General features: G+C 36.5%; 3 protein-coding genes across 3 annotated transcripts in view; 1 reads left to right on the top strand and 2 right to left on the bottom strand.

Annotated features, from left to right (window-relative positions):
* Positions 1 to 35: 35 nt before the first annotated feature.
* The window catches only part of LOC100115992 (venom acid phosphatase-like), a 38,593-nt gene continuing 24,892 nt past the window's right edge, over positions 36 to 13,736 (bottom strand). The window contains exons 2-10 of the mRNA XM_031928417.1: positions 2,362 to 2,631; positions 2,081 to 2,269; positions 1,749 to 2,019; positions 1,585 to 1,665; positions 1,314 to 1,510; positions 1,005 to 1,241; positions 827 to 936; positions 632 to 750; positions 36 to 551 (exon numbers count right to left, since the gene is read on the bottom strand). Coding sequence (XP_031784277.1) covers positions 180 to 551; positions 632 to 750; positions 827 to 936; positions 1,005 to 1,241; positions 1,314 to 1,510; positions 1,585 to 1,665; positions 1,749 to 2,019; positions 2,081 to 2,269; positions 2,362 to 2,438 — 1,653 coding nt within the window. The 5' untranslated portion in view covers positions 2,439 to 2,631 and the 3' untranslated portion in view covers positions 36 to 179. The remainder of the gene's footprint in view (positions 552 to 631; positions 751 to 826; positions 937 to 1,004; positions 1,242 to 1,313; positions 1,511 to 1,584; positions 1,666 to 1,748; positions 2,020 to 2,080; positions 2,270 to 2,361; positions 2,632 to 13,736) is intronic.
* On the bottom strand, positions 2,784 to 5,388 carry LOC100679962 (tonsoku-like protein). Its single transcript, XM_003426392.4, has 6 exons — positions 4,939 to 5,388; positions 4,643 to 4,828; positions 4,283 to 4,532; positions 4,131 to 4,211; positions 3,858 to 4,054; positions 2,784 to 3,783 (listed from the first exon to the last, which is right to left on the bottom strand). Exons 1-6 carry the CDS (start codon positions 5,040 to 5,042, stop codon positions 2,919 to 2,921), a joined length of 1,683 nt encoding a protein of 560 aa, XP_003426440.1. The 5' UTR covers positions 5,043 to 5,388; the 3' UTR covers positions 2,784 to 2,918.
* On the top strand, positions 5,498 to 9,744 carry LOC100116065 (ATP-dependent RNA helicase DDX54). The gene is made up of 11 exons (XM_001600572.5): positions 5,498 to 5,821; positions 5,888 to 6,264; positions 6,335 to 6,650; positions 6,732 to 6,942; positions 7,012 to 7,238; positions 7,311 to 7,502; positions 7,590 to 7,722; positions 7,797 to 7,989; positions 8,065 to 8,203; positions 8,285 to 8,441; positions 9,402 to 9,744. The coding sequence occupies exons 1-11, from the start codon at positions 5,621 to 5,623 to the stop codon at positions 9,602 to 9,604; spliced, it is 2,349 nt and encodes a 782-aa protein (XP_001600622.1). The 5' UTR covers positions 5,498 to 5,620; the 3' UTR covers positions 9,605 to 9,744.

Below are 13,736 nucleotides of genomic sequence, written 5' to 3'. Positions count from 1 at the left end.
GATGGTATTCGTTTAATGAACCACACAAAAAGATGTAATCTTTTCATTTAGTCAACTGTATTTTTGTAAATATACATATTTCATTATTAATATTTAAATACAATAACGAATTAAATATAATCTATTGGTCGTAAATAAATTAACCATTGGTTTTATCTATAATGTAAAATATTTTAAGGCTAAATGCCCAAATCAACTGGATCTATCAATTGAAATCTAAGAACCGATTCTATAAACCACATCAGTGGTAAAGATTTTAAGAATGGCATATTGTACGTGACTCTGTGGGATAGGGAATTTAAATTATCGGGATTGTAAATGATATAGTGAGTGCATTTATGCAAAGAATGCCGAGGATTGTGCGCAACGTGAAAAGGACTCAAAGAGCCTTTAATATCTTCTGGTTTGGGTTCGCGCGTCATGCTGACCCCATCCCCTGCTGAGACAAGTCTCATCAACTGATTTCTCGTAATACTCATATCGTCGTACGTGGTGGATTCATAACTTTTCATTGTAAAATAAAAATTGCAATTGTTAAACAGCTTTGGATTCTGAAAATCATGTAAATTTAAAATATTAAAAATTATAAATAGTCCTTTCTAAAAGTTCGCGAAAATCACTTGAATCTCACCTGTTTTTCAATATTTTCTCTAGCTCGAACGGGACCATCCATCAATTGAGGAGGATTTAGCTCGAAAATTTCTAAATCCATCGCTTCTATGTTGTCACTTTCCTTCAGAACAGATAGACCTAAAAGTATTATGAATTCATAAGTCAGAAACTAATCCCTATTTCACACTATCATTCGATTGATATAAAAACTTACAATCACTGTTCAGTAACCATTTGCCATATATTATGCTAAGCAGAACATCATAAGTCATTTTGATATTACCAGTTGAATCTGTTTCAAATATTACATGACTGACTGAACGACTAAAATAAAGATGTTGCCTGTTAAAAAATTAAATGAAAAAACTTTTATACTATAAATCAAAACTTACTCAAGACTATTCACAATTTTTATTTTCTTTTCAGTTCCTAAATAAGTAAGTAATTTATGATTTTTCTTATTCAAATTTGATCCATACAAGACTATTTTATTTTCAGTCGCTGATTGATTCATTGATTTATTGACATCTTGTATTTTACTTGATTCACCAACTGTTTCAGATTTATTTTCTACTGTACTTTGCAAAGTTTTGAACAAGTTAGCCATCTTTTGTGATTTACAATAATCTCTGTAAAGATATAATACTATTGTTACTTAGCATTTACGAAGTATGTGTAATATTGGTAGGTAATAAACTTACATTGGTTTTTTTCCTACATTGTCAAAAACATTTCTGTTTGAATTAAATTTTATAAGTAAAGATGCTAAATCGCAATCATCCAGTATCACAGCTTCATGTAACGCTGTTCTATTATCAAATGCAGGTGTATCTGGTGATACTCCGGCATTAAGGAGAATTTCGCAAACTTCATAAAAACCATAGTTGACGGACTCTTGCTGAAAAAATAATCAGCAACTTATTATTTATAAAAAAGAATATAAATGAAATACAAGTATTAAAAAACACTAACCAGTGGTGTCCATCCAGCATTATCTTTGGTATTTGGGTTTGCCCCATGTTTCAGAAGTAGTTTGACACGATCAATTTCATTCTGTATTAAAAAGTAAAAGCAAAATTATTTTTATAATGCATGATTACGTATTTTGATAAATTCGTAATAGAAATAAAACATACACGTCTGCAAGCTCTATGTAAGGTAGTCTCTCCTTTTTTATCCTTTTTATTAATATTTTTTGGTATAATTTCATTAGTTTTTCTTTTACTAGAACTAAAGGTAGACTCACATATAGAGCTATTTAAAGTTTCATCTAGTGATGATGCTTTTTTAATTGATTTTTTAACTCTTGTATTTCTTGGCCTCTTAATTGAACTATTTTCGCTATTTGCTATTTCTGATTGTTTGTCAGTATCAGGAATTATATTGTTGGAAGACACTGATGGTTTTCTATAAATGATAAATTTTATTTGTTTTTATAGAAGAAATGCATTATTTAGCTAAGACTTACATAAATCCCACTGATTCAGAAATGATGTTTAAATTGATTAGCAACTCGTTTAATTTAGAATCAGAATGAATGTCAGATACGTCTCCTGGTATATTGCATTCTACACAATTAGTACTAGTGCCAATACATCTGCCACAGGCAAAATGTCCACAATTCAAAAATTGTTTAGGATTACAGAGTACTTCATTGCTATAACAATAATACTGAGAATCGTAAATTCGTTTTATGGTGCAGATTATGCATTTAATGATAACAATAGATAATGTTACAAATGAGCTCACCACTTTGTACAGGTTAGTATTTTAAAAAAATCGTTGAGGGCTTCGTGAGTTTTTATCCACACTGAATCGGTAGCCATGTTTGTATAATTTATTCCTTCAATGTATTGCAACAATGATCTGTGCGTATTATATAGTTTGACAAGTAAAATTGTTTTTCGGAGGACGTTTCATTGTGCGACTCGCAGAGCACGGCATTCTACACCTGTTGAGTCCTCGAGTGCGTATAATAGCGTATAATATCCCGCGCAATTTCTTTGATTTGATGACTACCTAGAGAAATAAAATACCCTATATGTAACTAGATGTGCAGTTGCCAAAATATTTCACCAGCATAAATATTTCACATATCTATATTAGAATTTTCTAAAGCGAGTAGGTATAATAAATATTTAAGTAGTAAGTTGAAATAATTGAGTCTTGAATTATTTTGAAAAGGCACGTTATACGTTTATTTGTTAAAATTACATTTTCATTGATTGCACTGTAACATTTAAATTTAATTTGATCCATTATAAAATTTCGTATAAAATTTATATAAAAACTTAAAAATAAAATATTTAGTTCTCTACGTCTATAATTGCATCTTCAGTAGCTATAAAAGAACTGGTGTTCACAACATCAATACTCTCTTGAGAACTAATACAATCTTTTTCATTCGTTTTCACGTATATTGTATCATTCTTTAAATGATCCTCGTCCTTTATCAATTTAATACTGCAGACTTCTGCTTGGTCATTTTTAGCTTCAAATACTAATTCGATGTCACTGTCAGAATCATCGTTTTTGGAGCAAAATTTAGATTTCAAACCTTTTTTGTCATTTGAATCATTTTTATGATTTGTTTGATCATTACTATATGTAATTTTTGAAGTACGTGCCTGTGGAAAATTTAGTTGACTTTTTGCAACATTAACATTTGCCAAAGTCTTTGTCACAGCTATTTCACAAGAATCGTTTTGTATATTTTTGGATGTGCTCTTTTTTAATAGATCTTTTTGTGGATCTTCTACACAAGGCTTGCTATGTGGAGAGCTTGAGCTTATTGCACTTTGTTTTTCTATTACTTTTTCGCTATTTCTTGGAAGACTGTCATAATTATTAACTTTAGAAGTACCAGGTTGGTCAATGCTTAGAAAATAATCTGTAATACTTTTCTTTCTGGAACCTTCTTTATTAATGTCCTGGCATATGCTGTGACGTGTGATTCTTCTTGAACTAGTGACATTACGATTTGTGGGATTTTTATGAGCACTTCCATTTGTATCAATGATATCCTTTTCACACACACGATTTTGTATTCTGCTTTTTGGCCTGTTATTACTTATACCATTTTGTATTAATTCAGGAATCCTTAGAGTTTTGTCAGACTCTTCGTTATTAGGGTCTAACAATAATTTTATTTCATCCGATACGCAATAGTCTCTATAAAATAATTATATTTAGATGTAAATATAGATCTAGGATTATGCATAGAATATCAATTAAGCAAAACCTACATTGGTGTCTTATTATTTCCATCTTTTATATTTATTTTTGCACCATGCTTTAACAGCAATTGGACCATTTTTACATCTTGATTTTTAACTGCCTCATGCAAAGCTGTCCTACCTTCATGTCCTGGTTTATTAATATCAGCTTTGTATTTTAAAAGAATTTCGACTATCGCATAGTGATGGAAATCAGAAGTTTCTTGCTAAAAAATGATTAATTTTAAGATGCTTCAAAAGCACATAGTACTAAACACACATGTATAGATAATAAATATTCACCAATGCTGTCCAACCTGCATGACAGGTAACATTTGGATCTGCTCCTGCTTTTAGCAAATCTTCTACATTTTTTATGTTACCCTAAAATAAATATACAGTTTGAAAAAAAATAAAAAAGTTTAGTTAAAAAAAATAAGTTAATTAAAATTTACCCTTTTACATTCTACTTGCAATCTTGTTTCTCCAACTCCATTCCTTTTATCAATATTCTTTGGTATGCGAAATGGAGTAGCAGGTTTGTCCCATTTAGTTTTTTTTAAATGGTCGTTAATTGAATATGTTCCACCTTTGCGCTTGTTTTGTTTATCTTGTTTCGTCTTTGGTATACTTGAATCGGTACTATTTCCCGTGTTATGTACTGGAGGTAATTGAGGTCTTGTTTCTAAATTTTCAATGTTATGCCTGCAAATAATATATAATTGAGTTTAATAAGTAAGAAAAGTATTATATTGTGCATTATCATCCCATGATAAATAGTTGATGCTAAAAAATAAATAAATCTTATCACTTACTTATACCCAATTTCGTTTGCAATGATACTGCAAGCTTCTGCTATTCGTTGAATATCTTTCATAGTATCTTTGTTTTCATTAGGTAACTGGCACTCGTTGCATGAAGCACTGTTATTTTTCAAACATGATATGCATGAAAAATGACCACATCCTAAAAATTGCTCAGGATTGTATAAATTGTTTTGGCTGAAAAATGGAGGAACGACACAATAACGAGTTTAATTTTTTGTTCAAATATATAAAAGCTCCAAAAGTATCACGTAAAATAAAATGTTAGTTAAAAACTATTTTCTCACCACTTGGAGCAGACTAGGATATCTAAAAGTCCTTTCAGAGCTTTGCATGTTTTCGACCATTCGTTGTTCATTATGAAGGTTTTCTTAAAATGCTTGAGTTGCATTTTAAAACATAATAAATGAAAAGTGATCAATATAAACACAATCAATCGTATCTCGCGCGTTAAATTTGTAAACAACGTCGCTGAGCAGGAGCCGCATATCAAACTGCGTAACAAAACCCGCACGAAAACTCCGAAGAAAATTAAGGTTAGATTTTCTGATAGTTCCGGAGCTTAAAAGGTTTGTTCGTTGTGATATATTTTCAATATTTGTCAAATATTTCAATTTATAATTTTAACAGAATTTATTTTCTCATTCTAATCTCAATTTATATAATGGTGATATATTTTATAGAATTTTATGGTTTTTCAAAAGGTGTAAGTATAGCAAAAATTATACTACATTGTCATTCTTTTGAATTTATGACCAGTAAGAAACGGAGAATTTCGCCAAGTTCGTATTGGTACTGCGTTGCGATGCCGCATATTGTGAAAAGACTTTAGCGAAGAGTAACGTGTATATAGGTTAGGTTCTTTCTTGTTTATCCATGTTGATTTTCCACACGTGCGTCAACGTGCGTGAAACTTGCAATACGATTGTACAAATAATAGTTTTTTTTTTTGAGTAATTCTACTGAAAAATGGACGTAGAAGAATACGCAGATCCGAGGAATTCGGACGAAGATGACGAGGAAGAAAATAATATCATTAAAGAGAATAAAAAGAAGGCCGGTAAGAAATCGAATAAGTCTGGTGGCTTTCAATCTATGGGTCTGAGCCAATCCGTCATAAGAGGCATTTTAAAACGCGGATATAAAATACCAACACCTATTCAGAGAAAGGTAAGTTGAATAACAAAAAGTTTTTATGAGTAACACCTAATGGCAAATTTACATCTGTCTACATAGACAATTCCAATAGCTCTTGATGGAAGAGATGTTGTTGCTATGGCTCGCACGGGAAGTGGTAAAACTGCTTGCTTCTTGATACCGATGTTTGAGAAATTGAAAACAAGACAAGCCAAAACTGGTGCGCGTGCTTTGATTCTTTCACCGACCAGAGAATTAGCACTTCAAACACAGAGATTCATAAAGGAAATAGGACGCTTTACGGGATTGAAGTCATCTGTCATTTTGGGTGGAGATAGTATGGACAATCAATTTTCAGCTATTCATGGCAATCCAGATATCATAGTTGCAACTCCTGGTCGATTTCTTCACATATGCATTGAAATGGATATGAATTTGAAAAGTATTGAGTTTGTAATATTTGACGAGGCTGACAGGTTTGTAACTGATCTTCTTGTTTGAATATCCTTATATTGCAAATTTTTATGAATGTTTAAAATATTTTAGATTATTTGAGATGGGATTTGGTGAACAAATTCATGAGATAGCTAATAGATTGCCAAAAAATAGACAAACTCTTCTATTCTCTGCAACATTACCAAAAGTATTGGTAGAATTTGCAACTGCTGGTCTGAGAAATCCAGTTCTTGTACGTCTTGATGTTGAAAGCAAGTTGCCAGATGAATTGAAACTTTGCTTCATAACTTGTAGGCCTGAAGAAAAGTTAGCTGTGCTAATGTGTTTATTGAAGCAGGTTATAAAGCCTGGAGCTCAGACTGTGATATTTGCTGCTACTATGCATCATGTTGAATACATTCATCAGGTATTGCTTAGCAAGTACAGAGATTTTTCTAAAAATTAGTGTTTTAAAGATCAAATTTTTAATGGCATTTTATGTTTACAGATTTTAGATCAAGCTGGAATATTAAACACATTCATATACTCTAACTTGGATCCATCAGCACGTAAAATAAATGCTGCCAAGTTCCAAAACGGAAAAGTCAAAGTTCTTGTTGTAACGGACGTTGCTGCAAGAGGAATCGACATTCCACACTTGGACAATGTCATTAATTTTAATTTCCCAGCAAAGAGCAAATTGTTTATACATAGAGTAGGTCAGTATCATCTTGTTTGAACAATTATAAAAATGTAATTAAAATAAACTACAATTTTATGATTATTAGGTAGATGTGCTCGAGCTGGAAGAAGTGGAACTGCATACAACATTGTTGCCCCAGATGAATATGCTTATCTTTTAGATTTGCACTTGTTCCTAGGTCGTTCTTTCAATATAGTACCTGTATCTGAGGCTAAAAACATACCAGAAGGTTCAATTGGAAAAATGCCTCAATCAATGATTGAAGAAGAGCTGTCAGAGTTAATAGCATGGCATGAGAATGTCACTGACATTGTAAGATTGGTTTGCTTAGAATCATGAAATTGGATATTTTATTTAGTTTTGTTAAACTAAATCTATTTTCAGGCAAATATGCAAAATGTGTGTAACAATGCATATCAGCAATACTGTAGATCCAGGCCACCAGCATCAGCTGAAAGCAACAAACGAATTAAGGAACTTGATATTAACCGAGCTGGAATATTACCAGAATTTCGAGATGCTAATGATGAAGCAGCAAATTTATTATCGAAAATGAAAAGCTATCGGCCACGCGGGGTAACTATTATTAATCCATTGCGAAGAAGAAAACTGTTTTATATAAACGTTATGCAAAATATTATTAACGTCTTTATTTATCTTTAGACAATATTTGAAATAGTTGCGAAACCATCTTCAGTGGATTATAAAGTTATGAAAGAAAAGAGAGCGTTCCACAAAGAGAATATTATCAATCATTATAAAAAAGTTGAAGAAAGAGAAATACGGACTGCAGCGTGTAATTCCCTTTGTTTATATTTATCACTTTGGTGAACAAAAAGCACTCTATATCGTGTTTTTTTTATATTTTAGGTGCAGCCGAGCCATCAAAACTTCCAGCCAGCAGTGCAGATGAAATAAATGCAGCATTTAGTGAAGTCATAGCACCGAAAAAAAGAAAAATGGATGATTTGTATAAAAACGATAAGAAAAAGAAGCAAAAAGTACTCAAAGATGACGAATTTTATATACCATATGCAGCTGTGGATTCACATACTGAAGCAGGGTAATTTAATTAACGTTCAGTTTTTCTATCTTATTCGCGTTGATTACACATACTTATGCCTTTTCAATTGGTTAGATTGGCTGTAAATACTTTCGCAACGGAAGCAGAAAAAGCTCAAATAGAATTTACTGCGGACAATGAAGAATCGAGACGACAACAAACTCAAATAAAAAAATGGGATAGAAAGAAGAAGAAGATGGTCACAGTTAATAACGTAAGAAGAGGAATTTTTGAATTTATTTTATTCCCTGGCATCAACAGATTTTTGTATAATATTTGTTCATCATTATTCCAGAATTCGAAAACAGGAAAAATCCGTACAGAATCGGGTGTTTGGATTCCCGCAACATACAAAACGAAACGATATTCGCAATGGAAGGAGAAAAATAAAGTCGACGCCAGTCGGCAGGACGACGATGACGATGAAGAAATATCTCCTCAAATACAAAAACGTGAGTTTGATTACGGATAATTATCCAACCGCCGAATCAATTATTGCAGAATTAAAATCTCTCCAAAGATTCAGTCTCGTGGTTCATTATCGACTGCGATTGCCAATTCGAGGCTACGATGATTACACACCGGTGATAAAACAATTTGCAAAATCAAATGAGAAAATGTCACCTTGGCCAAGATAATGTTCTTTTTCAATTCGCAAATAAGCAGCCCGTTACCGAGCGAGAGAGGCAGCAAGCGCACGCGAATTATGTAAATAATCCGGCTAGGAAAAAAATGAAAGTACACGAGATAAAGTTGATTGCCTTGGTAGACAGCCGACTAATTGGTTTATTCGGCTAATAAGAGCGAAGTTTATTTTTATCCTTACGCGTCCATGGCACTAACTGCGAATTAGATTGAGTAAAGCACGATTCGCTAGTTAAGTGCAGGAAGAGAGTCATTGATCTATCAGTAGGTGAGCGCATCGTCGTCCAAGTGCTCTTCTCTTCGCAACGTATGCGAGAGCCATATATCTATACGATGGTATCGATGCCGTCTCGTCGACGTGATATCAATGGGATTAATTTCTTTGATAATTGCGCGTTAAGAGTTATAGCTGGGATAGCTACTTAATCCTCTCAAATAGAAAAGATAATAGCTTAATTTACTCTCGCGCGGGCTTTATGGCCCGTAATTTAAAATGTTCGTAAATTGAAGCGAACGCACGAGTTATTTGAGTGGAAAAGTTACCGTGTCTCGGTGTATATCATATTTATTTCAGTTGAATCGCGTTTTTCACCGTCGATAGAAATGTGTAACTGAAAAAGTTCAAAAGTTCGAGATACCGAGTTTGGAATATGAAATTTGTTACAGCTAGCGAAAATTCCTCGATTTTTTTCTCTCGGAAATTCAAACAATGCTCTCGCCTAACAATTCGGAACAAACTCTGAAAACTTTTTTTTTCAAACTTCCAGTGCAAACGTCAGCGAACACACACTGGGCGAGGCACAACCAGAAGCTACAGCAGAAGCTCAAAGCCAAGAACGAGCTCAAGAGGCCAGAGCAGATACTGAAGGCCCGCGAGATCCTCGAAAGGAAGAAACAAAGGAACGGGCGAAAGAAGAAGGGTGGTGGAGGCGGTGGTCGTGGCGGCAAGGGCAAGAAGGGCAGACGTTGAATCTTTCGCTGGCCAACTTAGCCACACATATACTTTTAATATATTGTACGATACACATAGGACGCGAATGATCATGATATTTCGTTATAAGATAATTTTCGTTACGGCGTTGTAATAAAGAAAATCAGTCGAGGTAATTAGTCGCTGCGCATGCTGTGTATTTTTTCTTCTTCTTCTGTTGTATCGCGCGGGGAAGCACCGGACTTTCTCACAGCGCGCGCGGCCCCAAGGCCGGAGCGACGTCCGAAGAGTGAACCGCGAATTACGCAATAGAGCTCTGTATGTGTATAGAATGCAGCGCTGCCGCGTGCTTTGCTCCGCGTGGTACAATGCAAAGTGCTTTCCACGGCTTTTGCGCATCGTTGTCAAAGAGACCTCTGATTATGTCGACGCGACGTCCAGTTGGACGGATGAATTTCTATTCTTCTTTTTTCTTCAGAAAGACGAGCGTGTATAATCGCGCTAATTGTCATTACACGTCGATTCGAGACAATGGAAAATTTTCATTCCTGGAATGCCGCTGATTTTAGCGATAGCGATCTTCGAAGATGCTTATAGTTGCGAAGCAGATTGGCAGATTGAGTTATTGTCAAGCACTAAGGCACGGTTTTTCTCTCCAAGCAAATGAGTTTCCTCCGAACGGCTCTGCATACTATAAAACTGAAATAGAGGGATTTTTCAAAAGTAACCCCGGTCTCAATTTTTACAACCCTCGGGACAAAACGTTTATTTTCGAACGCTTCGACCATTGATAGAATTTTTACTGGTCGTAAAGCAATGGGACCTGCTGCATAAGCGGCGTATCGCCTATGTTTACAGTGTCGTAAAAAAAACTGTCGGTCTTCGTTTTCTCAACAGTCGGGTCAGTGGTGCAAGTGTTTTGACCGGTGTCGAGTTAATCCCATTACGAGGGTCTCTCTAGCGGAACGATCCCGAGGACCTGCTCTCTCAGGTCTAGTGAAACGGACGCGACAGTGAAGCCAGAGAAAGAGAATGCATAAGAAGGCCATAAATTCCGCGGCCAAGTGCAGCGCGCGCGGGGTCGCGCGGTTCTTTGAAGTGCCTTCCCCTAGAAAGAGTAAAAGTAGTCTCTCTCAAGCAGCGACGACGCGACGCTTTTGAAAGGCAGCTTTGTTCTCGACTGTATGCGCATATATATTAATCTTCGCTGCTATACATACATATGTGTGTTATAAGGCAAAAAGTGTGAGAAGCTAGTTGTAAGGCTTGCCGCATATACACAGAGCTGTCGTTGATCGATACCCACACCGACTAATTGACTGATTCACCGTTGCGGCCGCTATGATGTTTAGCGCTAATGCTCGCTCATGCAGGCGCATATCGGTTCGACTTTCGGAAGCCAGATGATGCGCGGCGAGAAGCCTCGCCTTCGCGGTAATGCACTCGCGCGTGGCTCCGATGTGTTTTTTAACCGTCTTTCTCGCTTTCTTCGCTCGCCAGAGCTATTGTATATACTTATATCTCTCGGCGCGACTGGGTGCGCCCAAGGACGAGGTTCGCGCTTTGATTTTCGGCCCGACCGATACATGCGCTGCGCAGGTGTGCGATCGTTTTTATTTTTTATAAGTGCGATACAAGAATATATAGCTCGAGGCGAGCTGAAAATACGCAAAGCGAATTTATTCTCGATTCTGGAGCGCTTTCGAATTCATCAAAACACTGCTATGTAATGTACCGCAGCTCTCGTCGAATTTATTAATACGCGCCGTATATTCATCGAAGATCAATTCAGCTGCAAAGCCGCGCACGCATACCCCGTCGATCGTAAAACTTTCTTGTAAAAATATAATCTCTACCGAGAAGCCCTCGCGGCGCCTATTCTTAGCGTTCTCCGCACGCGTGCGAATCCCCGAAATTCCTCGACAAGCGCGTGTAGTATGTATGTATACACATTCGAAACTCTCGAGCGAACGAAAACCATGTAGGCAGGAGATTGTTGCACTGCAGATATGTGTACTCGAGTAGAGACGGAAATCCGCGTAAGCGAGCACTCGACGTTCTCCTTTTGAACGGCCTTGAGAGCTGCGGCGCGAAATTCGCTGCTCTCTGTGAACTCTAGCGACGAGGTGTGGATATATAATGTATAGTCGAGGAACAGAAAAGGAAAAAAAACAGAGCGAGCGTATATGGCTGGTAGTGGCACGTTTTCACGAGGAAATCATATTTCGCTTTCTGATTTCAGAAACCGAAGCTGGTTTATACTTTCCGCGTCATATTACCTCAACGGAAAATCCTCGTCTGACGATGTGGTCTTTTTTTTCGTTTCGAGTTTTACGAGCGAGTCAGGGCCGTGACTTTTTCGAAAAAGCTGCTGGGAATTTTCGAAGGTTTCATCCTTTCTTTTTTGTCGACGAGACGGGCGTGCTTGCGCGTGGGCACTTACTTTTCGTCTTTCGATGTCAGTTCGTGGAATAGTATACATGTATAACTGCTGTACATAAATCTGTCGCATAAAGCAATATGCGCGAATGCGTTATATACGTATAGCGCAATTTAGATACGGAGGAGGTCGGCGACGCGACACTGCAGCGAATGCAAATCAATTTATATCTAATGTGTGCCAAAGCATTACGGAATTATACTCGGAGAAAGATCGAGGAAAAGTCGCGACACGAGGAGGTAGTTAGGCTGCTGTTATTTTATGCAACTTTGCAGGTAAATAGAAAAATATGGAAACAATGAGCTGTCGATTGTTATTTCGATGGAAAGTAGGAAGGCTATTAATTGTAATTGACTGTTTTTACGTAAGTCTTTTGCTCGCTCGAGTCGAGAGAGATAGGGAAGTGGAGATTTTCATTAATCACGATTTTATAGAAAGATCGATTGCTTCGCTTTTATCATCGCTGTTGATGGTCGTAATTTTTTTTATCGTTTCTTTATCTGCAGCAAAGACTCCCCGATTTTAGATAAAACAGTGTATGGGTATGTCCGACGCTCTTTTCATTTCCAATTAAACATAAACAAGACGAGCGTTATTCTTTTTCCATTACTGCATATACCATAATATCACGATCCGTCAAATTCGACCACGTGTAACGACGACGCAGTACACGACCAGATTAGCAAATTTCTCGCTCGGTGCCTATCCACTCGAAATCCTACAAAAGCCCCGTAATTTCTCTTTCGACGAAACTGCGTAACGCGCGCGGGGCTTTCGAGCATGAATAATCTATTGCGTGTATAGGGACGTCGCGTCATTGTCTGCGCCGTTTACGAGATTTTGCGAAAAATCCGCTTGCGCTTGTATACAATTAACAAGTTTGTAATAAATTGCGACTTTCTCTCCGCTCGGCTGCATTATCGAACGTTCAGAATATATGGAAAAAAGTGCAGGATACACCGCGAGGGAAAAATCTGTAATGGACGTTCATTTTTCGCAACGTTTTGCTGGGCCGTGCGTATAGAGTTTCGGTTGCGGAATGTTCCGCCGGTCGGTATTTTAATCGGTATAATAATATAAAGCGCGCGCAGCGGAAGTTTCGAATGTACTTATAATAAATGCGCTCGTTCGAGCGCAATAGCTATATTTATTAATACTCGCGCTTTTATACGGTTTCGTGACTAATCTCGAAATTATTTCCCCGCAACGATTACGAATAACATTTCACAGTTATCGCTTACAAATTAGTTCGATAGCGTACATAGATATCGCGAGTGTATAACAGATTCGTTCATATTCGACTCAAAGTTTCACTGTGTGGCTAATGATCATCCGGCGATAAAAAACATGAACAACGATTCTATGTGCGCAGTACTCGCATAGCGAATTTTTATCATCGCTCGAGCGCTTTCCCGTTGCACTGCCATGTGTTTGTGTATGCGTTAGAACAGCTAACGCGTTGCCATTGACCCTCTACTTGGAAAGTCTCTCGAAACGAGTTTGCTCTATGTAACGCTATAGGCGCGAGCATTTTTGAAAAAGAGCGAAAAAAGGTTTATGGTTTTTGCGAAAGTGTCTATAAGCTTAAAAAACGATCATTAGCTGTAATTATGGCCTGATAAAATGTTTTACAGTCAGCTTGGCTACAGGTACATTATACATACGCTTGCGGTTCGCCGTGATGTATAGCGCTGTGTGCAGTCGTTATCGCTGATTAATCGTAAAGCATAA

This window comes from Nasonia vitripennis, chromosome 4 (genome assembly GCF_009193385.2).
Source record: "Nasonia vitripennis strain AsymCx chromosome 4, Nvit_psr_1.1, whole genome shotgun sequence".
In the NCBI taxonomy this organism is placed as follows: Eukaryota; Metazoa; Arthropoda; class Insecta; order Hymenoptera; family Pteromalidae; genus Nasonia; species Nasonia vitripennis.
This window is presented reverse-complemented; position numbering and strand designations above follow the sequence as displayed.

Coding starts and splice junctions, on each gene's coding strand:
- LOC100679962 (XM_003426392.4), bottom strand. CDS start 5,042: ATGCAACTCAAGCATTTTAAGAAAACCTTCATAATGAACAACGAATGG. Junction 4,055..4,130: donor ATGCAGGTTGGACAGCATTG/GTGAATATTTAT, acceptor ATCATTTTTTAG/CAAGAAACTTCTGATTTCCA. Junction 3,784..3,857: donor GGAAATAATAAGACACCAAT/GTAGGTTTTGCT, acceptor ATTATTTTATAG/AGACTATTGCGTATCGGATG.
- LOC100116065 (XM_001600572.5), top strand. CDS start 5,621: ATGGACGTAGAAGAATACGCAGATCCGAGGAATTCGGACGAAGATGAC. Junction 7,503..7,589: donor AAAGCTATCGGCCACGCGGG/GTAACTATTATT, acceptor ATTTATCTTTAG/ACAATATTTGAAATAGTTGC. Junction 8,204..8,284: donor AGATGGTCACAGTTAATAAC/GTAAGAAGAGGA, acceptor TCATTATTCCAG/AATTCGAAAACAGGAAAAAT.